At 44.7% G+C, this 27,642-nt stretch overlaps 1 protein-coding gene across 1 annotated transcript; it reads right to left on the bottom strand.

The window, feature by feature from the left end:
* Nucleotides 1-627: 627 nt before the first annotated feature.
* On the bottom strand, nt 628-27,241 carry LOC311353904 (protein phosphatase 3 catalytic subunit alpha-like; the record flags this gene model as incomplete). The annotated part of the gene is made up of 14 exons (XM_084473702.1): nt 628-797; nt 1,404-1,454; nt 2,614-2,711; nt 3,131-3,215; nt 4,523-4,600; nt 4,831-4,956; nt 5,634-5,728; nt 6,397-6,474; nt 10,538-10,677; nt 10,938-11,083; nt 12,555-12,666; nt 13,475-13,599; nt 21,325-21,525; nt 27,187-27,241. The coding sequence occupies 14 exons, from the start codon at nt 27,239-27,241 to the stop codon at nt 628-630; spliced, it is 1,560 nt and encodes a 519-aa protein (XP_084329828.1).
* Nucleotides 27,242-27,642: the final 401 nt, after the last annotated feature.

Below are 27,642 nucleotides of genomic sequence, written 5' to 3'. Positions count from 1 at the left end.
TACTATCAAAAGATGCGCAATAATAATAACACAATTTTCTTTTTCTTTTCTCCAGATGACACAAATTTGTCGATGAGCGTAGTAAACAGTGGATGAAATGGTGAGATGATTCATGGGTTCTTATGTTTGCCTGACAGTTGAGAGAACTCGGACGTGTTGAATCCCGGTCACTCTTGTCGTCTCTAGCGAACCAGTGAGCCATCCAACAGACAAACCGCAGCCCTCCAGCCAATCACAATCCACCTCCTTAGCCCCTATTGGCTACTCAGGCCCCCGATAAGAGGACTCACTCGTCAAAGCCTGACCTCGTATCCACGTAGTGGCCAGATGCAAGGTTGTTTTGTATGTGTATATTTTTCTAAATAAGTTTGATCGTTTTTTTGACTTTTGAGAGAGAGAGAGAGAGAGTGTGTGAGTGTTCTGTCCGCCCGTTTTGGTTTCTGTCTGGGTTCTCTGAGGCGTTTTTAATAAGTGCTGCGGCGTAGCGCGTCAGGCAGCACGGGGGGTTCTGAGGGTTCTCAAACAACAGCGACGCGAACGCCACGGCAACCGCGCGGCAGCAGCGGCGTCGCGGCGGCGGCGGCGGCAGCAGCAGCAGCAGCAGCAGCGGCAGCGACCGCGCGGCCGTCACTCCAGGCCGCTGCCGTCGTCGGTGCCGTTGGCCTCCGGCGCGATGGTCTTGTTGCCGGCGACGACGCGGCCGCCGCCGCCCTCCCGGCGGGGGGGCATGCGCTCGTTGATGCGGTCCAGACCCTTGGCCTCCGCAAAGCTGTTGATCTTCAGCGAGAAGCCACGCCCTGGCGGGGAGAGAGAGAGAGAGACGTAGAGAGAGAGAAGGAGAGAGAGATAGAGGGAGACATACAGAGTGAGGGAAAGAGAGCGAGAGAGAGAGAGGAAAAAAGAGACAAAGAGATTGAAAGCGACAGAGAGAGAAAGAGAGAGAGAAAGTAAACAAACCAGTGAGAGTTAAGCCACACTATGCTCACTAAATGTGAAAATATTAATTGTACTCCTTTTTGGCTTTGTTTAGCCAGTTTCTTCATTACAGGAATTTAGTTCACTTAATGCCATCCAGACATCAGCTGCATTTTTCTTATTGTTCGCTTCTGTTGTATATTAACTGTTTTAACTGTATGTTAGAATTGTGGTCAGAAAACCCCATCTCACCTAGGAACTGGTATCGCCAATAGCATAAACTGCAAATTAAATGCAATTCATTCTAATAACGTTGCACAAATAACATAATATGTGTCTGTATTCGTCCCATAACAAATGAAACCTCATTATAACGTCAGCCAGCTCAAGTGGTCTGGGAATGAGAGATGACAGTTCAGTGTGGATGGATATCGGTTTGGAAAAAGCTGTGTAGACAGAACATTTTGACTCCAAAACAACATATTTACCCTCTGAGTCTTCTGGCTCTGGCTCAATGGCTTCTATGGCCTCGATAGTGGCTGTAGAGGAGAGGAGAGAAGGAGACGAGGAGAAGAGAAGAGGATGAAAGGGTTCATTTAACACAAGACATGTAAATAGATCCAACAGGCTGAGCTGAATGCACTTATCTGGCTAGATCTTTACTACAAGCCGAGAATGAACTCTCACACCGCGTTCAAACTGCACACGTCCGTTGACGGATGACGGAGGGCGTGTCTGATGTATGGGGGTGTAGTCTTTGTAGACGCAGCCTGCAGCCAATCACAACGTTTCCCGCTAAGAAAGCCGGCTTTTTCCTGCTTCTTCCTGCTTGTTATTGCAAAATGGATCCCGTAGTCACAAGGAGTGTTGCTTCACGTAGCATTTTTAAATCCCCCGCTGCCGGCCAGCTTTTTGACATATGTGTTTTCCCGGGTTGTATCACAAAGGCGATTTCATTGGACAGAGTCCAAGTAGCGTCACAGCAGTGTATTTGCGTATATTAGCATAACGTGATCTGATTGGCTGACGGATCCGTTGCTGCCTGAAAAGTTGAACATTTCTCAACTTTTTGACGCAGGCTACGGAGCTGACAGAACAGACAGACCCACGATGCATTTCGAGAGCGCCCCATGCAAAGTCAATGAGATCCGTCAACGGATGTGTGCAGTGTGAACGCGGCGTCACTTAGCAACAGTTGCCATATTTTTTATAATTCGATTTTTTTCAGGTTCTTTTTACATAGATACAGGGAGACAGGGAAGGAGAGAGAGAGAGAGAGAGAGAGAGAGCGACAGAGAGAGAGAGAGGGGGAGTGGGAGAGAGAGAGAGGGGAAGTGGGAGGGAGAGAGAGAGACATAGACAGAGATTAGAGACAGAGAGATAGAGGAATAGAAACAGACAAAGGAAAGAAAGATAAAGAAAGAGCTGTACGTCTACAGAATATCGCCTGTCCATTTTTACCAGGGAATTGCATTGACTTGAACTGAATTGATACAGACAGACAAACGCACCGACAGACACACAGCCAGTCAGGGAGAAAGAGACAAAGAAAGGGAGAGGTAGAGGGCGAGTGAGGTAGAGATAATGCATGAAAGACACAGAAATGAGTGCTGTGTATAAGCGGTGGTGGTCCCTTATATACAGACTGTATATAAGGGACGCGGTTCGGAGGTGGTGGTGGTGGTGGTGGTGTCTCACCGCTCTGCAGTGTCTGTGCCCCCCCGGCGAGGACCCCGCTGGGCAGCATGCCAGTGGGCGTCAGGCCCTTCAGGGTCAGCACGTTCTCACTCTCCTCCCTGCAACAAAAGCAGTACAACCACACTGATGGACCCCGTACCCATGCTACAACACACACATACGTACATGCAAGCACAGGCAACACACACACACACACACACACACACACACACACACACACACACACACACACACACACACACACACACATGTGCATGCACCAGCACACGCACACACACACACACACACACACACACACACACACACAAGAAAGCACAAATAACACATAAATGCAAGCACACAGTCAGCTGCACCAATACCAGCAGGATACATTCAAAACCATGACCTATCCCAACGACAACAGCCTGACCCAAACCCGGACACACACACACACCTGCACAGGCACACACACAAACAAACACACAAACTCATTCTCTGTCTGTCTCTCTCTCTCACTGTTTATCTCTGTGTCTCTCACCTGAGCACAGAGAACATCTTGGCCATCTTCCCGATGGCTCGGATCTTATTCTTGATCACCTCCTTACGCGCTGCGGCGGCGTTTGCTGCAAAACAATTAGCATAACATCACCATGCATGTATCACAACCCATCAAACATATCATAACATAGAAAGACATCACAACCCATCAAACATATCATAACATAGAAAGACATCACAACCCATCACAACATATCATAACATAGAAAGACATCACAACCCATCAAACATATCATAACATAGAAAGACATCACCATCACAACATATCATAACATAGAAAGACATCACAACCCATCACAACATATCATAACATAGAAAGACATCACAACCCATCACAACATATCATAACACATAGAAACACATCACAACCCATCACAACATATCATAACATAGAAAGACATCACAACCCATCACAACATAGAAACACATCACAACACATTGAAACACATCACAACCCATCACAACATATCATAACATAGAAACACATCACAACACATAGAAACACATCACAACCCATCACAACATAGAAACACATCACAACACATAGAAACACATCACAACATAGATACACATCACAACACAGAAACACATCACAACCCATCACAACATATCATAACATAGAAACACATCACATCACAACACATCACAACACAACACATCACAATGCATCACAACACAACACAACACATCACATCACAACACAGCACATCACAACACAGCACAAGTTAGTGTCAAACAAGAATTACTTGACACTTCTTAACAGCAAAGTATTTGATTTAATGGTCATTGGAAGATGCTGAGGCAGTATTTGCTGAGCGCCCTCAGCGAGACCATGGATGTACATGAGTCTTATAGGGAACCTTTCACATCAGGGGCAGTAGTGGTCTGGCAGAGTGCAAGACAACCAAAGGAATCGACACGACAAAGACGCCAGGAGAGTGGCGTGGTCTCAGTATCAGACATTGTTGCTACAGTTAACGTCTTTGTGTTGAAGGGAGGCAGTAGCTCAGGAGGTAGAGCGGGTTGACTGGTAACTGGAAGGTTGATAGTTTGATCACAGGCTCCTCCTAGCTGAGTGTCGAGGTGTCCCTGAGCAAGACGCCTAACCCTAACTTCTCCTGATAAACTGGCTGTCGTCCTGCGCGGTTGACTCCGCCGTCTGTGTGTGAATGTGTGAATGAATGGCTGTGCGTCACTTTGGATAAAAGCGTCAGCAAAATCCACAGGCGTGAATGCTAACTCACGTAATACCTTTCATTTGATTGCAAGTATAATTTATACAAAGACTGTGTGGATCAGCTCATAGCAAAGGGAACAAGGTTTGTATCATTAGGGATATTATGATCAGGATCAGTTTTTTCTCAACACTTACCGTCAAAGATCTCCTCCTCATCGTTCATGAGCTCGTCGTCGGAGCAGATGCTCAACACGTTTACCAGCATCTCTGTGACTGGAGGACACACACACACACACACATGGTAGGTCACTGTGACACAGGTATTGTCTTTAAAATCATACATGATCCGGTCCGGTGTTGCTTCATAAATGCAAATATTCGGTAGCTTTCTCTGTTTCAGTTAATCAATTACAAAACTATTATTGTATAAACCAGTATAGAGTTGAGTCTTGGCTCATTGGTAACTTCATATTTTTACCTGAAAACATTATCAAATAATATACCTTTCTCTCCAACAAAGGGGAGGGACCAAGTGAAGACGTCCATGAAGTTGGGCAGCCAATAGGGATGCGGGGAGCAGTTGAACTGTCTGATGTTCATTACGTTGTTCTCGTACTTGAGAACAGCGGCTACAGAGATAGCAGGGAACAGACAGTTAAAACAAACATTATATATTAAATATATATATATATATATATATATAGAACACAGTTATATGTAAAATATTTATTACAAATTTTTCATTCTAAAATATGATTTTGTTTTTTAACAGGAGGTATAATAGGAGGCCCTAGACTAGATCAATAGTGTACAATTAGCAAACGAATGGCCACCAGATGGCGCTAGTAAGTCCAGGATGACGCCGTTATATCGAGAGATATTAGGCCACATGCACAGTCAGCGATCCCGACAGCCCCCTCCCACGCTCGCCATCCACATCTCCATGGAAACCAGGACACAGTCACAGAACCGGACTCAACGGAACCGGACCCAACACAATCAAATGTAACAGGAACAGACGTTTGTTTGAAGAGATTGCTTTGTAGCTTCGCACAGGCATGCCTGACGACAACCAGGCTGCCATCACTATGAACGCTGTTACTACTGCAACTGCTTCTGCTATCATTTATGATAATTATAATAATACAATGCTCTCTAATGTTGTGTTGTCAAAGGAGCATGCTAAGGATCATGGGAATGAATATTACAGGCATATAGATATAATAAAAAAAATGCATAATAAGAGCAGAGTTAACAATTATAGGTTTTGCTCTAAAATCTAAAGCACAAACAAAGTGTGTCTGACCTTTGTTGTTGTAAACATCCAGGTAGTTGGGAGCGGAGAAGATGGTGATGAGTGAAGGGAAGCCAGTTGTCTGGCTCTTGCGGTACATCCGGTAACTACCGTCACAACAACATATATAGATATATAAGATTTATATTCATGCTATATATTCATGTCATGTTATATTTTGCCATTGTTGGGCCTCATGTTACAATTCACAATTATTAGATGAAATTCACAGTTTTTATAATTAATATTTTATACAGAGATGGAATATTACAGGCGTGAATATGAGGCCTACTTTGTTGTGAACATACGGTTAGCAATGGGATTCATGTTTTTGTAATAAAATTCACAATTGGATAGTGAGATGAAATATTGTCAGGACACATTTACTTTTCATAGACTTTTATTTTACAGTACAATTATTGAGTCACTATGTCTACGTGTGTGTTAGAGCGTGTGTTAACGTGTACGTGTTAGTGTGCGTGTGTGTGTGTGTGTGTGTGTGTGTGTACGTGTGACTGCAAGTGTGTTAGCGTGCCAATATGTGTGTTAGTGTGTTTGAGTGTGTAAATGTGTTTGTGTGCATGCATGTGTGTCCGTGTCTTTGTGCGTGTTAGCGAGTCTATGTGCTTGTTAGCTTGTATATATGTGAGAGTTTGCGTTTGTGTGTGTGTGTGTCTGCGTCTATGTGCAAGTTAATGTGTGTGCGCATGTGTGTTTGTGAATGCATGTGTGTGTGTGTGTGTGTGTGTGTGTGTGTACGTGCGTGTGCACCTACCCAGCATCCTGTGCCTCATGTGCGCGGATCACTGATAACAAGTTGTTGCTCTGCAGAAACTCACAGACAGCCGGGTAGCTGTGGGAACAGAGGACGCAATTGGTTCAGAGGGCCTGGTTTGGACATTTTCCTGGGTAAATACTCCCTTCCCGTTGGCTGGCTGCTCGTCAGAAATGACTGGACAGATAATGCCTTTTTTTTCTCAATGATTCCTGAACATGAGTGAATGAAATGGGGGCAGGGTGGTGCAGTGTTTTGGCTTTTCGACTCCCAGCCGGAAGGTACTGAGTTCGATTCCCGATGTCCTCAGTCTACCAGTAGGCATCCAAGGGCAAGACGCCCCTTAACTCCTACCTGCACCTCAATGACCTGCCTCTCAATTCAAAATTCACTTCAAGGGGCTTTTTTAATAAAAGCCTCTCCTTAATGGTACCTCATATAATATGAAATGTGTTCCCTTAGACATTAAACAACAGCAGTGGTGATTTCTCTAAGACTGCAAGGGAAGCTCAGCTTCCCCTAAAATTTCAAAAATTAAATGGTCAAATATATACTGTTGTGTTAACATTTCATTGACTAAAAATACGTTAGAACACGTCCATCTCGAAGACCTGTTCATTCAGAATCAGCTACTTATCGCAGGTCAACTGACTCGATTTCCTTCTCATACACTCCCTTAGCGTCACAGTGCATTTGCCTGTTGAAGCTCAGCGTCCATCCACTTCAATGGGGTTGCATAGAACAGCTTTTTTTAGTGCGTCGAAAGTCGTCATTGGATAATGCTGCGATTATGTCCCTCCCACGGACGCTCAGAGTCTCTAGGGGTGAATGGAGGAGTGGGCTGGCCTGGACGCTGGGCTTCTGCGTGATGATTGGAGGGTCTGCGAAAGACTGAGTTGCCGTTTGATTGACAGTGATTTTGAACTATAAAAAGTCGCCAGAGCTGTCGTCATTCTTCAATCCCATCGCGGAATTTGCAAGCGAGTCGAAAGACGAACTGCAACCTATTTCTTGATATTTGCTTGGCGAAATTGCTAGACAATTTTTATCGTACATTTCATACACTTATTCACACAATTCCTTGCTTCAGTTTAACATAATTCCCACATTTCCTTGTTCAAGTTTAATATTGTTTTGGTAGTTGGCCATCACTTTGATTCAGGGAGCCTGAGGTCTGAACTTCAAGTCCTGTATTCAGATCAGGACTTGCAGGGTGACAGGGGAAAGCTGTGTGATTTCTTGGTGTTCCTTAAAGACATGGAGTTGGACAGTGCTATGCCTCAGCTTTACAAACAGTTCTCATTAGTGGCAACAATTGGAGCTACATCTGCAGGTGTAGAAAGGAGCTTCTCCTGTTTAAAGTGGCTCAAGTCCTACACCTAACACAATGGACCAAGGCCGTTTAAGCAGCCTAGCTCTGCTGGCCATTGAGAGGACACTGGTCAAGTCACTGGAAAAGACAGCTAGTTGATATGACAGAGCATTTCCTTGAAAAGGAACAGAGAGAATAATTTACATATACATAAATTGACAATTTATATGATGTAGGCCGAAAATGAGCTTCCCCTCTTTGAAAGACCAGCAGCCGCCACTGAACAACAGCTATTGTGCAATGCTTTACTTTGACACTCCCTTCCATCCTGTCCTATCCTGCAACATGCCCCTCCCCCTTCAGTGCCACCCAGTCACATCAAAGTTTCACAAGCGCTTTTAAATATTCAGGTGCTGGGGGGTTTACGCTGGGAGAAAAACAACTCGACCCTCCCTGTGCTGCCTGCCGAGACGCTCTCGCCATATGATGCCGTACGGCATACTGCCTCTTCCAATAGAATTAAAGCAATAGTTCACATGATGAATCCCTCCCTGCAAGCCCATTGGATGATGGTGTCCATGTCGAAGAAGTCATTATATGGTTATTAATGTTGATTTTTACTATAGTTTTATAAGGTCTGGGTGATTATACTGCTGGATTTATGAACGGGTAAAAGGTGATAATCAAAGCTTTTTATAGTAATTTGTGTTGATGTAAAATGTGTGGGTGAGATACACCCACACAGATAGAGAGAAAGAGGGAAAGCGAGAGAAAGAGAGGAAGAGGGTGAGATGGAGGGTAAGGAAAGGGTTGGTGTTCGTAGAGAAGTGTATGGTACTATGTGGGAATCATTGAATGGATCTGATCTAATGAGAATATTGAAAGCTGTACTTCTGTAAAACCATTTCCCCCAAAATATGGTAAACTGCTGCCTTGTTCGTTATTGTGATTGTTTATTGAGATATTAAAAAAAAATTACTGAGAAATGCTGCAGTTTGATTTCCAAGGAAGGTAACAAAGAAATAAAGGAATAAAGAAAGAAAGGCACAAAGGAAAAAGGAAAACAGAAGAAAGAAAGAAGGAAAGACATGAGAAATCATAGCAGATCCTACACACAGTATATTCTCCACAGACCTTCAGCCTCCTGCGGTAGCCAGAGAATACAGTAACGCTAAAGTTATTACAAAACGCTTTCTCCGCTGCTTACATAACTCAACCAGCCTGAATGTGAATTTTAAACGCTGAGAGGGAATGTGTTAAAATATGATGTTCTATGACCAGCCAAACTGGATGAACGCCAGCAGAGCCATCGTGCTCTGTAGCTTTCAAGAAAATACTCTGTTATACAGTATGACCCGCTGCAGGACTAGTACTGTGTAATGCAGTGATAGTACCCTGTACTGCAGTTATAGGATTCATGTAGGAGGAGGTTTCATGTAGTGTAGCGTGACCCACTGTGGTAATACTTTTGTGTACTGCAGGAACAGTATTGTTTTATGTACTGTCGCCTACTAAAGTACTGTGCACTGCAGTGATAGTATTGTGTTATGTAGTATGAACTACTGCAGTGATAGTACTGTGTGATGTAGTATGAACTACTGTATTGCAATGATAGTACTGCGTTATGTAGTATGACCTACTGCAATGATAGTACTGTGTTATGTAGGATGACCTACTGCCATGATAGTACTGTGTTATGTAGTATGAACTACTGCATTGATAGTACTGTGTTATGTAGTACGACCTACTGCATTGATAGTACTGTGTTATGTAGTATGACCTACTGCATTGATAGTACTGTGTTATATAGTATGAACTACTACAGTGATAGTACTGCGTTATGTAGTATGAACTACTGTACTGCAATGATAGTACTGCATTATGTAGGATGACCTACTGCATTGATAGTACTGTTGACTGCTGTAGTAGTAATGCATTATATAAAATTGTTAACTGCAGTAATAGCACTTTGCTATGTAGTATAGTCTTCTGCAGTAATAGCGTTGCGCAATGTAGTATGAACTAATGCAGTAATAGTACTGCATTCTGTAGTATAACCTTCTGCAGTAAAAGTACTGCATTATCTAGTATATTATGACCTACTGCAGTATAAGTACTGCGTTACGTAGTATGACCTACTGCAGTAATCGTACTGTGGCACTGCAGTGATAGTACTTATATAGAGATGCCAACCTAGTTTTGTGGCCACTTTTATCTATTACTTTGGGGAATGCACCCATAATGATGTGTTAAGTGCCCAATGTGTGTGCGCATGTGAATGTGTATGTGTGAGAAAGTGTGTGTGTAGTTGTGTGTGTGTGTGTGTGTGTGTGTGGGTGTGTGTGTGTGGGTGTGTAGAACAGTGAGTGTGTGTGTTAACACATGTGGTTATATAGGTCAGGACATTCCCACCAGCAAGCAACTTAATGAAGGAGATACCGCATCGAAAGTTTGGACAAAACTATCCATCCAGCCATCCATCTATCATCCATTAATCCACCCATCTATCTATCTATCTATCTATCTATCTATCTATCTATCTATCTATCTATCTATCTATCTATCTATCTATCTATCTATCTATCATATAATTCTCCATCCATCCATCTATCACCCATCTATCATCAATTAATCCATATATCTATCTATTTATCACCCATTCATCTTATCAAACCGGAAACTTTCTGGTGACTAGAACACCTGATGAAACTTTGGATTAAGATCGACAGAACCTGAGAGGAGAATCAGGTGTGGGGGAGGACAACGTGAAGAAGACGGTGTGAAGAGGGTGTGAAGACAGTGTGAACGCCGTGTGAAGACAGGTCTCACCTGTAGAAGTAGGAGCAGCCGCGGACTGAGTTGTGTGTGAAGAAGTCCTGGGTCTTCTCGTTGCCGTAGTCCTCCAAGGGGTCCGACCACAGCAGGTCGCACATGGGCCCGAAGGCAGGGGGCTCCTTAAACCTGTCCAGCTACACACAGAGGGGGAACGGTCGGGGGTTAGTTTAGTTTAAATCTCAGAACACAAATGTATCCTCTTTTCAACTACACAGACATGAAATGGGCTTAGGATTGAGGACGTTCCTGAACATATCCTGTATGGGGTCAAGTGTGCATTGGAATATTTTTTGCCTGCTCAAGACCTAGCACCGTTTCCGGGTCAGTGCTAACAGCTGTGGGAAAGGGGCTATATACACACACAGATACAGACAAACACACCAACAGACGGTACCTTCTTGATGTCGTCTAGGGTGTGTATCTCAGGTGAGAGGCCGCCGTGCACGCACAGGAACTGCTGGTTCATGAGCGCGGCCAGCGGCAGGCAGTCGAACGCATCCATGCAGGCGTCATACACCTGCTCCGAGTACTTAATCTTACCTGTGGCAGGGAGGGGGCAGACATACATGACCAGGGGAACACACGTCCAACACCACGGCAAGGTGTAAAGTCTATTGCTGATCCTGTCCTGCTAGATCTTGTACTGGTAGTACCTGTACCACATGTTGTCACACATGTACCGTAGTAGCACCCTATCTGTTCAATCCATGAATGAACCATTATGTATCTCAGAAATGTAGTACAAAACTATGTTGTTACTTTTATTACATTCATGAGCAGGTAGGGGGTAAGGGCATCTTGCTCAGGAATGCATACAGGTAGACTGTGGACATTGGGCATTACACCCAGAACCTTTTAACTGGGAGTCAAACACCATAACTCTGAAACTATCCTGCACCACGAACATGAAACTGTTCATTGATGCATTATCTCATATAGTGTTAACAAAGATAAATAGGATTCCTTAGTTTATATGATTTCTAGATTGCCATAAAGTCTGAGGTGTACAGGAGGAGAAAGAGGAGGAGGCAGAGGGGTGAATTCACCCTTTCATCCAAACACTGGAGCGGGGCTACATTTAGCTGCTGTGTAGAGTGAGTTTTACCAGGCGACCTTCTTTTGAGGAGCGATAATGTCCTGATTGTGTTTCCTGTGAGCTGACCTACTCTCCTCCCTCTCCTGTCTTTTCTTATCACACGTATCTTTTAAAGCTCATGGCGTTAAAGGGTAAAGTCTGGCCTGGGATATTCATATTTTATGAACATCCAAACCATATCTACTCTTTTTCTCATTTCTCTCTTTTTACAAACATAGGTATAATAGTCCAACTGAAATATAGATCAGCCAGTTCTGAATACAAATCTACAGCATTGTGAAGAAAATAAACCGAATCACACGGGACACGGCCAGAGAAGGAGGGTGGATGAGAGGGTGTATGAGAAGTTAGAGGAAAAGGTGCAGGAGAGGGTGGAGGAGACGGTGGAGGACAAAAAGGATAAGTGGAGGAGAGGACGGATGAGGGAGACGAGGAGAAACCAGAGGAGAGAATGGAGGAGAGGATGTAGTAGTGGTGAGAGGAGAGGATGGAAGAGAGGGAGAGAGGGTGGAGGGAGGGAGAGATGGATAAAGGGGGCGAGTGGACGAGAAAGGACGCATGGAAATGGAGAGGGAAAAGGTAGGGGAAGAGAGACAAAAAGCCAAAGGAGAGGTGAAACGAAGAGAGAAATGAGGACAGAAAGGAGGAGAGGAGAGAGGAGAAAGGGAGAGGAGTAAACAAAACAAGGAGGAAAGCTAAATAATAAAGGACAGGAAGTGAACCAGGAAACATGATTCAGAGTGATATTCCCCGCTGTGGTTCCTAACTGCTCTCCTGCTCAGAAGAATCTCTCCTTTATGTAAAAAACTATTTATAAAGATGTACACACGTCGTTGTCAGCCGGGGTCTTGAAACAGAGGAAGCTATCACAAGCTATTACAAGCTATCACAAGCTTGACAACCAGCGTTACTCACATTCTTGTTTGAAGGTGAAGTATTCTGTCAAATGTCTACATTCATGGTTGCCTCTCAGTAGAAATAACGTCTTTGGATAAAGGATTTTCAGCGACCAAAGGTATAACACGCACTGTAAAGAAAGAAAGGAAATACAAATACAAAGTGTTAGTTTGCATATTAAGACAACAGACACATGTGCGAAAGCAAATGTAAAAATATCACATAAATCCTCGTCATTCAAATGCTATCAAAGCAGCAGTGAAATTAAATAAATAATATAACAGGCTCGATCAAATCTTAAAATATTCATTATGTTTAGTCTAATGGCTTTCTACTAAAATGTTGACAGTTCAGGGAACAGCTCCTGCTGAACATTACACCGACTCGCCATGTCTTGAATTATTACTATCGTCCATGATTTCTCCTATGCATGATTTCCTGTGTTTGCGTTGATTCATCTTGCTCAAGGGCTGTCACCAGCATGTACTGACGGTGCCTTAAATACATAAACAGTGCTTCATAGGGCACTTTTGTACGAGTGTCTTCAAGGGGTTTGATTGATTCCCCAGTGGGAATCAAGCCCCTAACCCTGGCACTGTTAATGCCTTGCTCCAATGGTTTAGAATACACATGGGATCAAACCCCTAACCCTGGCAGTGTTAATTGCTCTAGCGGTTGATCGAGACAGAACCATGTGCTTTGATTTGCATTTGAATTAAACTCATCCGGCATCCATATGAATGAATGAATGAATCTCCAGATTTGTTTTAACTGTATTTGTATGTGTTCCTTTATGCACAGCTCAGTGACGACACATTGGGTTTGTAAGGCTGGACTCAAATCTGGTTTGCATTGTCAGTCCACTAGGTACCGCTCAAAATACATCTCCACCCTGGTCAATCAGTACTAGTGTGTGGTACCAGAGTGTGTTATCGTACCTCGATGCTGAAGTAGCCGCGGTCCACGTAGTCGCCCAGGAAGAGGTAGCGTGTGGTGGCTGGTGAGCCCCCCACCTCAAACAGCTTCATGAGATCGAAGAACTGCCCATGGATGTCCCCGCATACTGGAACACATACATCAGTGTTATTATTAAGATGTTATTAATATGAATCTATGGATGCCCCGCCATACTGGAACACATATATCATTGTTATGAATACGCTATTAACAAGAATCAATGGACGTCTCTGCATACTAGAACAAATATATCAGTGTTATTATTAATACGCTATTCACATGAATCCACGAATGTCCCCGTATACTAACACATATGTTATAATGATTAGGATTATTATTGATATGATTATTACCATTATTCCAAGGATGTTTGCACACACTAGATTATTATTATTATTATGAATCTGTAATATTATTATTATTATTATTATTATACAATAACAACACATATATGTCTTTGCACAGTATAATACATATTATTATAATTATTACAGTAATAATAGCCATGGATGTCCCCACACACTGGTAAATATATATTCATACCACTCAAATAAATGATTAATAATAATTCATGGTTGTCACCAGACAGTACTATAGCAGTAGTCGTAGTAGTACACACAGTAGTAGTAGTAGTAGTAGAAGTAGCCATTGTATAAGTAGAAGCAGCAGTATTAGTATGAGTAGTAGTAGCAGTTATAGTGGTAGTACTAGTATTGGTAGACGCACAGCAACCATATGAATATATATATATATATATAAATATATAATGCCTCCTTGAGCTAATGTGTACATGCTAGCTCATCTCTGTGTCTCTTCACACATGACAGAAAGCCAATCACGCAGCCCCTGATGCATGCAAACATGGCAAGCACACCCAACGTTTGCACGCATGCGAGGCGTGCTCTGCAGGCTACAGCTGCGGTCGTATGACAGCCTGAAGAGAAGACCGCGGACCATAGAGACGATTATCAGTAGGAGGAGGGGGGGGGGGGGGGGGGGGGGGGGGGAAAGAAGAGACGCTAACCCCTCAGCTCCTCTGGACCCATCGGGCGTTGTGTCTAATGAGCAGTTCCGTCAGCCTGTTCATTCGACGGGGGGGGGGGGGGGGGGGGGGACGCTGGCACACTACTCAATGGGTGCCCTCCGCGGAGGCACCTCAGTCCCGCAAAAAATGGCAGAGCTCCACGCCAACGTCAACTCGCACGGCAAGTAGTGCTTGGTGACGTTCCTCGTCGAGCGCACGCAGGGGCGGCGCGTGGACGTGCCGCTGATGGCCGGCCGGGCTGGGAGAGGAGATGGTGAGAGGAGGGACCAGAGCGATGCGGTCGGGCACCACTGATCTTGCAAGAGTCGCATGGGACTCTGAATCTGAACCCACGATATCATTATAGCTAGATGGAGGGAAGGATAGGTGGATAGATGTATAGATGGATGGTTGCATGGTTGTATAGCTGGATGGATGCATGGATGGATGTAAGGATAGATGTTTTGGCTGTGTGGACTGAAATGATTCTGTTTAACCGAGATGGAAAAAGATATACAGAAAGAGATAGCTAGAGAGATAGATTAAGATAGATAGATAGATACTGTACATCAATAGATACATACATACATACATACATACATACGTAGATACATACTGTAGATAGATGTAGATAGATCGATATAGAGATATAGAGATAGAGAGAAAGATAGAAGGTGTTGATCTTAAGGATAAAGAAGAGATGTGGAGGGAGGTAGAGAGGGAGTGAAGCTGCACACTCTTGTTGCTATGGTGATATCTTTTTTCAAGAAAAAATTCCCTTGCCCTTATGTAATATTGGCATACAGATGTTGCTTTGGTCCTTGCCCGTAGGCTCCCTCTCTCTCTCTCTCTCTCTCTCTCTCTCTCTCTCTCTCTCTCGCTCTCTCTCTCCCTCTCTCTCTCTCCCTCTCTCTCTATGTATCCCTCTCCCATGTGTATTTCTGAGTGTAGGTTGCTGAGGTTGCGTGGAGTCAGAGAGACAGAGAAGGGTTTTCTCTCTGAGGCTCATCATGTTGTTCGGTTCACAATCTAATGTTTCTTCATCCGATCGCCACTTACACGAGCGCTCTTTAGATGCTGCACCTGTGTACAGACAAATCCTGGTCTGCGTCTAGCAGCCGGGGAGAGATGCACTCTATTGGTTTGATTAGAACAGCTGCTTGGTCGATTTTACTGTAAGAAAACCCTCTTCAGGAGAAGAAGTAATGTCTTTTCTAGCACCGGATCAACGGAGGTATCATCCAAGTGGGGACAGTTAAGCGGCCGTATCTTCCAGAGTGGTAAAGACGGAGAAAGAGAGAAGTGGAGAAGGGAGGACCAGTGCAAGATTTAGAAAATGAAGAAATGCAATACAACCGCACACCCTCCCTTCGCTGCTCCCTCCCTCCCTATGTTACCCTGCCGGATGACAACTGGCATGTGCAACAAGAATGCGAATGACAGGCAAGATGGATTCCCCAGTACAATGGCCAATCAGGGACGAGATCCCCTGATTGGTAAGAAAAAAGAGCCGGGAGTGGTCCAAAATCGTAATTGTCTCGTAGAGAGGCGGGCGCCGCCGACGAGAAACAGATACTGTCACAGTGGATCCCACTCACTAATAGCTGACAGATGACTAGGCCTTTTCTTACAAATTACATTCAGATAATAGCTCTGAAATGGTTTCCTACAGTGCGTTTAAGGCGAAACTAACTGACTGTAAGATGCTAATATGCTCTCCGGTTGGTAGGAGGTGGCGGACTATAAAAGACAAGGCGGGACGTAGGAGAGATGTAGGAGGGATGTAGGGTATCGAGTGAGTAACCTACATCTCGTTTGCTCACCGTCTTTAATTTTTCATCTCTCCTCCTCTCCCTTCTGTCACTCTCCCCTCTATCACTTCCCTCCACTCTCTTCTCTCGCCCTCCCGCTCTTTTCTCTCTCTCTCCCTCGACTGTCTCTCTCCCTTCTCTCCCTTGCCTCCTCTTCTCTGTTCTTCTCTGTTCTCTCTCCGTTACCTCACCTCTCTCTCTCCGTCTCCCCCTCACTCTCTCCTCTCCTCCTCCACTCTATTCTTCTTCTCTCCTTCTTCTTCTTTCCTCTCCCCCTTGGATCACTCTCTCTCTCTCTCTCCTCTCCTCTCTCCTATCTCCTCGCTCTCTCAAGTCCTCCTCTTTCTTTTTTCTTTCGTCTTTCCTCTCCCCCTTGCATCTCTCAGTTCATCCCTCTATCCACTCTCTATCTCCTCGCTCTTTCTCTCTCTCTCTCTTTCTCTCTCTCTCTCTCTCTCTCTCTCTCTCTCTCTCTCTCTCTTTCTCTCTCTCTCTCGCTCCCTCTTTTCTCCACCCACTCAAAGCTTAGAGCCATGCGAGTGGGAGACCGGGCTTGTGTGACTAAAGCAATCAAATAAACGCACACACACACACACACACACACACGCACACACGCACGCATGTGCATGCACATACACACACACACACACACACACACACACACACACACACAGAAAACTATACACAAACAAACTCACACAAACTCACACACAAACACTTCCAGCGAAGATTGAAAAGTGCATAAATGTCTCATAATATATGTATGCAGACTAACACAAGGCAGCAGCAGCAGCAGCAGCAGCAGCCCAGCCCCACGGCTGCAAACCTTTCCTATAGAACCAAGATGAGCCGATACAGACCCCTGCTCATGGATACGCACACCATACATATTTCATCCTGAATGCACATCCTCATCACATCAACACAACAGGCCTCATTGTCCTGGAAGGAGAATGTATGGGAATATATGTATTATATATATATATATATATATACAGTACTGAACACTGCAAAACAAACATTGCGTTGTATGAATCGTATCAAATGCAATTAATTGCAGCTATTGTGTTGCCAAGGCCATAGTCTGTGTGACTGTATGTTTCTATGAAGATTGTCTCGATATTTGATCCCAATGAGTTAAGCGATATCATTTGACAACAGTGGAGCGCGAGAGGGAAAACCAGCAAGTGACAGCAGAACAGAGAAGGGCTTTATGTGTGTGTGTGTGTGTGTGTGTGTGTGTGTGTGTGTGTGTGTGTGTGTGTGTGTATGTGTGCGTGTGTGGCATGGTCCTTATATATGCATATCTCTACCTATCTCTACTTAAAAATAGGTGGAGAGATATAGTAAGGTATAAGGTATATACACACACTAGACGAATTAAGTGGAAAGGGAAATTGAGGCAGGCAGATTTTATAGATTTACCCGACCACGAAATATGCATATATTCTTATGTAACACTAGAATATAATACTTTCTGGTTACAGTGTGCAGTAAAGTTATCCATCATCTGCTACCTGTCATTTGTTTATTGGTGCATTGCTTATTTCTTTGGTCCTTACAAAGATAAAATAAACGGCACACACACACACACACACACACACACACACACACACACACACACACACACACACACACACACATGTAGCTATTTGCCCTGTCACTGTGCTGCTGTGGCTCTAGCTGCTGGCAAAATATGTTTGTTGGTTTGTTTTTTAGTTCTCTCACATCGGAGTGATAACAAAGACTGGGCGTAACACGCCTATTCTATTTGTGAAAAAAAAAAAATCGAAATGTGTTAACTAACACATTTATAGTGGATCATCCAACAGTGTTACCCTGGAATTCCAGAGTTCTCGCGAGAGCACAATTTGAATTTGCTCAGCAAGTCACTCTGGGAACGAGCAAGATAATCCCTCCCCGATGCCCCTCTCCCAGCACATTAACCAATCACATCTGTGTATCTGATATAGGCGGGCCAAAAGCGGTGCTGTTTTACCGATCGGATACGGCAAGTCTTATCTATTGGTTAGCTCCGCGGGTCTGGATACGTCACCCCTTGTAGTTGTTGTTCTGATTAGTCGTAGTATTATCCAATTGCATGCATATTTTCAAATGCATGCTTGGTGCCGCCCCTCGAGTTGGGCCATTTTCATTACTCGTTGCCAGACCCTACTGGCAGCTTTCTACATGTGGGTCTGGATTTCCAGGCTACAACAGTGTAGGAATCCAGTTGGATTCTCCTGCCGCTAGCAGAAAACATGTCTATCTTTACAAGCATACCATGTTTAGGACTTCAATCAATATATTTCCAGTCTGTACACAGCACATATTCCAGCCTTTAGCTTTCTCGCCATCTGTCCGGCGAGAACAGTATTTCAGTTGTTCTATTAGCTAGCAAACAGGAGATGTTAGCAGACATTTGGCTACCTCAACAACAACAATAACAACCACCAGACATGTGACGTTTTGTCTCTGTCTCGGGGCTGAGTAGGAGCTGAAAGCCCCAGAATCTTCTCGCTCTGGGGTCGGACCCTCTGCGTTGAAGAGTGGGGATGACCCAAATTCGTCACCGTGCGCCAGCCGGCGGCAGCTTAATGTCTACTTGAAAGAGGCAGGGATTCCCGCCGAATAGCACAGCCATTAATCTGTGACTGACCCCCGCGGTATGACCCTTGCAGGGGAGGAGGGGCTGGGGGGTGGGGCTTGCACTGCATGAAGGGGGCAGGGGACAAAAGTTGAAGTTTATGCAAATAGTTGCATTTGGCCATTGATTGGACGTTCAGCATCCATCTTTCATTTCCCGGTTTTAGGGCACGTTGTTCCTTCCATTGGTCAACGTTGTAAACTTCCACAAGCAGCACGAAGATAGGGTGAGCAGAAGGAGATCTGAATCTCAGGGATATTCAACCCTTTGGGTGATCCACTGTAAATGCATATTTTGATATGCACATCATTTCATCGCCAGAAGAAATTATATCGATAGGCTCTAATTTCCAGGTTTTAAGTACTTTCATCTTCAAAACTGTACCCTCCCTCTAGCAGTGAGAAGAGAGGCTAAGCAGGCGGAGAATTCAACTGAATCGCAGGGATATTTGACCCTGCTGGATGAAACACTATAAATGCATATTTTGACATGCACATCATTGCATAGCCAGAAGAAAATATATTGATAGGCTCTAATTTCCAGGTTTTAAGTACTTCCAACTGCAATGCTGTTCCCTCCCACCAGCAGCACCTGGAGAGGCTGCAGGATCAACCGCGTGGCATCTTGGCCGACTGGGTGCCCCCATGATGAGAGAGATAGGGGACCCTACCTGTGAAGGGGCCCATATGCAGAGATAGGGGACCCTACCTGTGAAGGGGCCCATATGCAGAGATAGGGGACCCTACCTGTGAAGGGCCCCAGATGTAGAGAGAGGGGACCCTACCTGTGAAGGGCCCCACCAGTGGCGATTTCTCTAAGACTGCAAGGGAAGCTCAGCTTCCCCTTAAATTTCAAAATTAAATGGTCAAATATATACTGTTGTGTTAACATTTCATTGACTAAAAATGCGTTCTCAAAGACGAGTTTGTTCAGAATCAGCTGCTTATCGCAGGTCGACTGACTCGATTTCCTTCTCATACACTCCCGTAGCGTCACAGTGCATTTGCCTGTTGAAGCTCAGCGTCCATCCACTTCAATGGGGCTGCATAGAACAGCCTTTTTTAGTTTCATCATCGTCATTGGATACAGTGGCGGAGCCATACTTTTTTTCAAGGGGTGGCAAGAGGGTGGCCAAGGCTTTTATAGGGGGGTCCATATCGGGGGGGCGAACGCGATTGTCGTCCGGGCGGGGGGGCGAACGCGATTGTCAAGGGGGGGGGGGGGGGGGGGGGGGGGGTGCGGACGCGATTGTCGATGGGGCGGGGGGGGGGGGCGAACGCGATTGTCGACAGGGGGGGGGGGGGCAAACGCAGGAGGGTGGCACCTGGGGTGGCCAATCGGGTTCCAGGGGTGGCCAGTGCCACCCCGGCCACCCCTCTGGCTCCGCCACTGATTGGATAATGCTGCGATTATGTCCCTCCCACGGACGCTCAGCGTCTCTGGGGGTGAATGGAGGAGTGGGCTGGCCTGGACGCTGGGCTTCTGCGTGATGATTGGAGGGTCTGCGAAAGACTGAGTTGCCGTTTGATTGACAGCGCTTTTGAACTATAAAAAGTCGCCGGAGCTCTCTTCATTCCTCAGTCCCATCGCGGATTTTGCAAGCGAGTCGAAAGACAAACTGCAACCTATTTCTTGATATTTGCTTGGCAAAATTGCTTGACAATTTTCATCGTACATTTCACACAATTCCTTGCTTCAGTTTAACATAATTCCCACATTTCCTTGTTCAAGTTTAATATCGTTTTGATGGTTGGCCATCACTTTGATTCAGGGAGCCTGAGGTCTGAACTTCAAGTCCTGTATTTAGATCAGTACTTGCAGGGTGACAGGGGAAAGCTGTGTGATTTCTTGGTGTTCCTTAAAGACATGGAGTTGGACAGTGCAATGCCTTAGCTTTACAAACAGTTCTCATTAGTGGCAACAATTTGAGCTACATCTGCAGGTATATAAAGGAGCTTTTCCTGTTTAAAGCGGCTCAAGTCCTACACCCGTAACACAATGGGCCAAGGCTGTTTAAGCAGCCTAGCTCTGCTGGCCATTGAGAGGACACTGGTCAAGTCACTGAAAAAGACAGCTAGTTGGTATGATAGAGCATTTCCTTGAAAAGGAACAGAGAGGATAATTTACATATACATAAATTGACAATTTATATGACGTAGGCCGAAAATGAGCTTCCCCTTTTAGAAAGACCAGCAGCCGCCACTGGGCCCCACGTATAGAGAGAGGGGACCCTACCTGTGACGGGCCCCACATATAGAGAGAGGGGACCCTACCTGTGACGGGCCCCACATATAGAGAGAGGGGACCCTACCTGTGACGGGCCCCACATGCAGAAAGAGTGGAGCCTACCTGTGACCGGGGCCTCGATGTCCAGCATGGTCTTCTCCTGGCGCAGGATGGAGGCCCCCTCGGCGATGATGCGCAGGGCGACGGCCTCCTCCACGCGGCCCTCCTTGGTGAGGTGGGCCTTGAGGAGGTCCACCCGGGGCTTCCCCTCCAGGTCGAACACCTCCTTCACCGTCAGCCGGTGGCTCAGGGGGAAGGGGACCGCTGGGGGAGAGGCAGAGGAGGTACAATGTATTGACGTGAACCATGTGGAGACACCATTGTTTACCATTCATCACAGCGGTTCTATGAGGAAAATGCCGGCCTCGGTTGATCAAACCAATGTGCCTCCTTCTGGATTGACTGCAGCATTGCCAACCATTACTAACCCGTGTCCTTGGTGAAAGTGCTTTGTTCTGCCAAGCATTAAGCGCAAGCGCGCCTGCCAATTCCGACAAAGGATATTGGTAACGGATGTTTTAGTGGAGCCATAAGAGCCGGTGATGATGGTTTGATCAAAGACCGATAATGTCTCTTCAACATTTCCATCTCCAAACCTCAAATACAATTTCAATTTGTTGGTTTGACCCAACGACCCAGTGGTCATTTCATTATAGGGGTAACGTCAGGTGGCGACTACCCACCTACAACTGGATAATGACCTAATTTGGTTCCTGTCCCTTAGTTTAAGAAGTACACTAGTAGATTTCGGGTCAGTACCTTCCCATTTGATGTCTTGAAATTATGTGACTGCATAAGATTTTCTTACCAGTGGAAATTGAACACCTAACCCTTATGCTAATACTGTGCTCCATAAACCATTCAATAAAAAGAATACATAGTAGTAATGGTCATATTCCAGCGGGTGAACTGTGTCTCCACACTGTTTATCTTAATATCCTGTAAAGAAAGGATATAGGTTTTCATTACCCTACATGGTGGTTCAAGAATTATTAAAATATATATAAAATTATCATTAAGTATTCATGGTATTCATGGTATTCATAACGTTCTGTATGTTGAGGCAAAGCCTTTATAGTCCTGCTATAGGATTTAAAATATAAAACATCACAAATCGTAAAAAGATGGTACAAAAATGGTAATTCTCTTGTACTCTCTAAAATCAAATCACCAGCTACCACCTATCAACTTAACATAGCAGTAATATTTTAATAATGTCAAAGTGTAAAGCGGGAATCACACATACACTTGCACACACATACACTTGCACATACACACACATAAACACAGACACACACATAGATTAACACATACATACAGCTTACACTCCAACCATATGTAATGGTATCCATTCTTTATGAAGTACTACGCTAGTAGTAGTACTTGAGGAGCATCTACTCATCACAGGCGGCTGCTAATGGGCGTCAGGGCGGTCGTCGTATTAATCAAGAGAGAGAGGATTGCTAAGCCTTAAGGCTTAAGTGCAACATGATCAACAGTCTGTTAAATAATGGATGCTTGACCGGAGACACTAGGGACAGATCCAGCACCTCTAAGCCATCGCCACGACAACGTCTGGTCCCAGCATCAGGACCAGGACGAGGCCAGGGGTCAGGGATTTGGACCTGGGTGACGTCATGGGCCAACACGCACATAGACACATACTGTATACCAGTGTGTGGCTATGTGTGTGTTTGTGTGGGTGTGTGTTTGTGTGGGTGTGTGTGTGTGTGTGTGGGTGTTGGTGTGCAAGAGACGTGTAAGAGAATGATTAAACAGAGACTGAGAGAGATTGAGGGAAGATGGACAGAGTGATTGCATGAAAGAGAAAATGTGCGTGGTGGGTTTTGAGGTGTGGATGTGTTAGCGACAAAGAGAGACAGAGACAGAGAGAGAGGGAGAGAGAGCGAGAGAGCTTCTGTATATGAGAAAAAATATTTTCTGATCTAAAAATAGACCATGGCTCGGGACCATTTAGGCTATCAGTGTTTTGCCATCCTCACACCTCGTCCTGTTTTACTGTGAAAGGTCTCGCAGCTGGCGCGCACCCAGACCTCTCCACCTTGGATCTGCGGTCAGCGCCGCTCAGTCGAGTGGTGTTGAGATCCACGCTCGCACCATAAATGCTAAGCTCCTGGGAGTGCTAAGTGGTGACAAAGTGACAACAAGAGATGCTAACATGCTAGCCTCCAGGCGGGAGAGCAGATGACAAGATCCCAAAACAGCAAATGAAACTGTTATTACAAACATATTAAATGACTTACATTGTGGTTGATAATTGTTTAACACCCTAGAGATAAACATAGGCGAAAAACAAGGTAGTATCTGTTGTTTCAGAGTTACAGCTTACAGGAGATTTATGTTGACTACAAGTGCCTTGATGTGTTGCTGCTTGCCTAGGGCTTTTATTCTGAAGCCCATTTCTGTGTATTTACACTGGTGGAAACATGGTTGATATCCACAAACCCCACAAACAACATGACTAGAAAATACATTTTATATCATTTAATCTTTTCCAATTTATCATAAATATTTGATCACAGTTTAACCGAGAAGGATGGCCCAATTTCTCTGTAAACAAGCAACAGTGGCCATATGCAAAACTTTAAGTTAACAAAGCAGAAAAACATTGTCAGTGTTAGTTATATCATTGTGCATTACCATCAAAAGCTATGGTTAGACCCGGGTAACGACACGAGTTCACCACAGAAACCCTGTGACAAAATAGTGTCTTTTTTCTTCACGACATCAACACATGACTGCACTGTACGGTAAGGTACACAGAGTTTTGAAATATTATTCACTCAACTACTAAGGTTCTGGAATGTTTAACCTCTTTTATATTCATATGTGTATAAAGAGAAAGAGAGACAGAGAGAGAGAGAGAGAGAGAGAGAGAGAGAGAGAGAGAGAGAGAGAGAGAGAGAGAGAGGGAGAGCTATAGAGATAGAGAGCGATAGAGGGGGGAGGGGGACATATATATATATATATATATATAAATATATATACACACACACACCAGAGCTAGCAGCCTGTTTTGCCAACAGAACATAAAGATCGATGTGTTTAATTATAGGTATGTCATGAACGCGGACAGACGATGGCGAACGAAAGAAAAATGTACGCACGCTGGATGCATGAATAACTTACACTTTTTATGTACATATCTTATGTACGTAACTATCATCATCGTCAACATCATCACCATCACCATCAACATCCTCCTCATCTTCATCACCATCACCATCCTCCTCCTCATCATCATCATCACCACCACCATCATCTTCTCCATTATCATCACCGTCATCACCAAAATGATCCTCATCCCCACCATCATCATTATCTTAATTATCATTGCCGTGCTCCTAATCTTCATCATCATCATCATTATCACCACCACCACCGTCTTCATCTTGACCGCCATCGTCACATCTTCCTCCTCGTCTCACGGTTTACAGAAAGACTTGTTGGCTCCACCAACGGAGGAATAAGAGGTGATGATGTTGAGTGTTTTCTGCGTCCAAACTCTGTGTGAACTATGGGGTGTATGTTGCCGGGCAACAGCAGCTGTGGCAGCAGCTATAGCGGTGGAAGTCTGTCTGTACAGCCGCATGGAACGCAATGCTGGATCTGGCATGCAGACCAATGCATTCATTATATATATATGTATATATATATATATAGGCCTATGTATATATATATACACACACATATATATATACATGTGTAGACGTGTGTATATACACACGTAGATGCATCGATGCTGCACACATGCATTAGCCACACGTTGGCTGAATTCTATTAGCACTAATCCTGTGTATTATCCATCTGCTGTCGCCTCAGTGCAAGCTTCCAAAGAGCTAAAACACACTAGAAACTTCAGTATGGAGTCGTTTGGTTGACGGGCAGGGAGGTTATTATAGGACAGATCGATAGATGTGGGTGGGTGGGATGGTTTTATTGGTGTTTTATAGGACGTGCTACATGGTGTGGCGCACAATAAACAAGAATACAAGCCGTTGGGTTTCTATCCAAAGCGGCGTGCTTTATGCTGTGAGTATGCACAGGGCAGCGGGGGCGATGTGTTAATGCCTTGCTCAAGGTATGGGCTTTAAAGTGTATTATCTCTGGAACCACCTTCTGGTTATTGGTCTGCAGTCCACCAGTTAGCCCTCTTACGATGCCCTCACCTCTGCTTGCTACTAAGTGACATGTATCTGAATTCACTGGCCGGTGCCTATGAGCAGTACCAGTGCCACGTTACCTCTGATTCGTAACACAGATGTTCACGTGTGTAGCAAGGAGCTACAAGATGTATTTTATTTCTGTGAAATAATGGTCCTGTGCCATCAAATTTATATATATATATATATATATATATATATATATATATATATATATATATATATATATATACATAATATACATATGTATATTATTATTATATATATATATTCATATATGTACACATGTATTTCTATGATCTTTTTCTATGCGCTAAGGATAGGGCCGTGAACCCCAACAGGAGGTTGAGGAAGAGAGGGATTGACGTGTAGCCTTGTAGCACCACAGGTGGGAATCCAAACATGGGTGTGTGTGTGTGTCCTTAAAGGTGTGACGCCTGTATGATCCGATGTATACCATGACACTATAGTAATCCGTGTGCGAGTTGTGTAGAACACGGGGCTTATAACAAACATGCTATTCAATGGGAGATGCAACACCATGATGGAAATACATTTTTGCATCCAACGTGTATATGTTTATATTTCTTCTCAACCAGAGTCAACCAAATAAACCCATACATGTTGATACAATATCCTTACAGGTTTGATGCCATTGTGTTGCTAAGTCATAATTACTGGAATGGTCAAATGTATTAAATATTTTTTTTATAATCTAAAAATTATATTCACTGCCAAAATCCATGGATGAGTAGACCTATGGCGAGCAGCAGTCCTATCACCATTCTTTGGCATTGAAGAAAATGTATGTGTGTACCGAGGGCATAGATTAGTTGGAGTAACTTCAAACCCATCGAATGTCCAACATTGTGGTGTAGGCCTATTGGACCAGCCATCTCCACCAATAGGCTACACACACACACACCACACACACACACACACACACACGCACACACACACACACGCACGCACGCACGCACGCACGCACGCGCGCACGCACGCACGCACACACACACACACACACACACACACACACACACACACACACACACACACACACACACACACACACAATACCGGTCCACCAACCATCTAGACTCAGTGTTAATAAGACGCACTATAATGAAGTCATTATTAATATTTCATACTGACAGTAAGACATGTCTAATATGTAGCCCCCGGAGTTACTGATTTGAACCCGTCGGTGGCTCCTCGCCCACGGGTTTCCTCGGATACATTCAAAGGAAAAAAAAACACCACCACATTAAATGTCAATTTCATGCCTGCCTCCCTCCCACTGGTACAGTGTCGATGCCGGACAAATCCTGCTGCATCACTGCCCCGACGTGAACGACATGGAGCAGGGACATTTCACCGGATCTGTCGCCCATCCTTTCCCCGGCCAAGACGCGGTTCGGAGGCGCACCGCGAGGGCGAGCCGAGCCCTTTAAACGGCATACACCCCCATCGACGACGTGCATAGGCCCCGTTAAAGCAGCATTATATACCCAGAGAGAGGCATCAAAGGAGCCGTCTCGTGCGTGTTTATCAACATCAAAGATTCCAGTAGGCTATACAACTACGATCCCCCGCCTAACTTAACGGCCAACGTAGCCTTTAGTCATCGTCATGCACAATCCCGCTCGGGTACAATTTGGATCTTGGTTATATTCCCGTCTTTTTTTCGAAACGGTATGCAAGATTTTGAGTGGGAAATAAAAAAAACAACAGTGTAACTTACATTTCACCATCCGATCGGTGGCGTTCAAGACGATGTCAACGTTAGACATCTTCATGGGCAGTTCACTGTCTCGAGGCGAAATCTTTTTTATCTTCCTTCTTCTGGAGAAAAACAAAAAGCCCCACAGCACCGTGTCAGTATTTATCTTCGACGCGTTTTGCGGTTGCGAGACGGGGTTTTCGCTGTGGCATCACTTATAAGTGTCTCTCCGGGTAGAACTGCCTGCGCCGGGGATGTCTAAACGCTACCCAGCGAGGGTGGATGAGAGAAGGGCTGGTTTGTGGGGGAGGATGCACACGGTTTGAAGAGGGCAAAGCGAAGAGAGAGAGAGAGAGAGAGAGAGAGAGAGAGAGAGAGAGAGAGAGAGAGAGAGAGAGAGAGAGAGAGAGAGAGAGAGAGAGAGAGAGAGAGAGACAGACAGAGAGAGAGAGAGAGAGAGAAAGGGAGATGGAGATA

Source organism: Micromesistius poutassou (genome assembly GCF_964030765.1).
Source record: "Micromesistius poutassou genome assembly, chromosome: 10".
Lineage (NCBI taxonomy): Eukaryota > Metazoa > Chordata > Actinopteri > Gadiformes > Gadidae > Micromesistius > Micromesistius poutassou.
The sequence above is the reverse complement of the archived record's forward strand: the minus strand, read 5'-3'. Positions and strand labels throughout refer to the sequence as shown.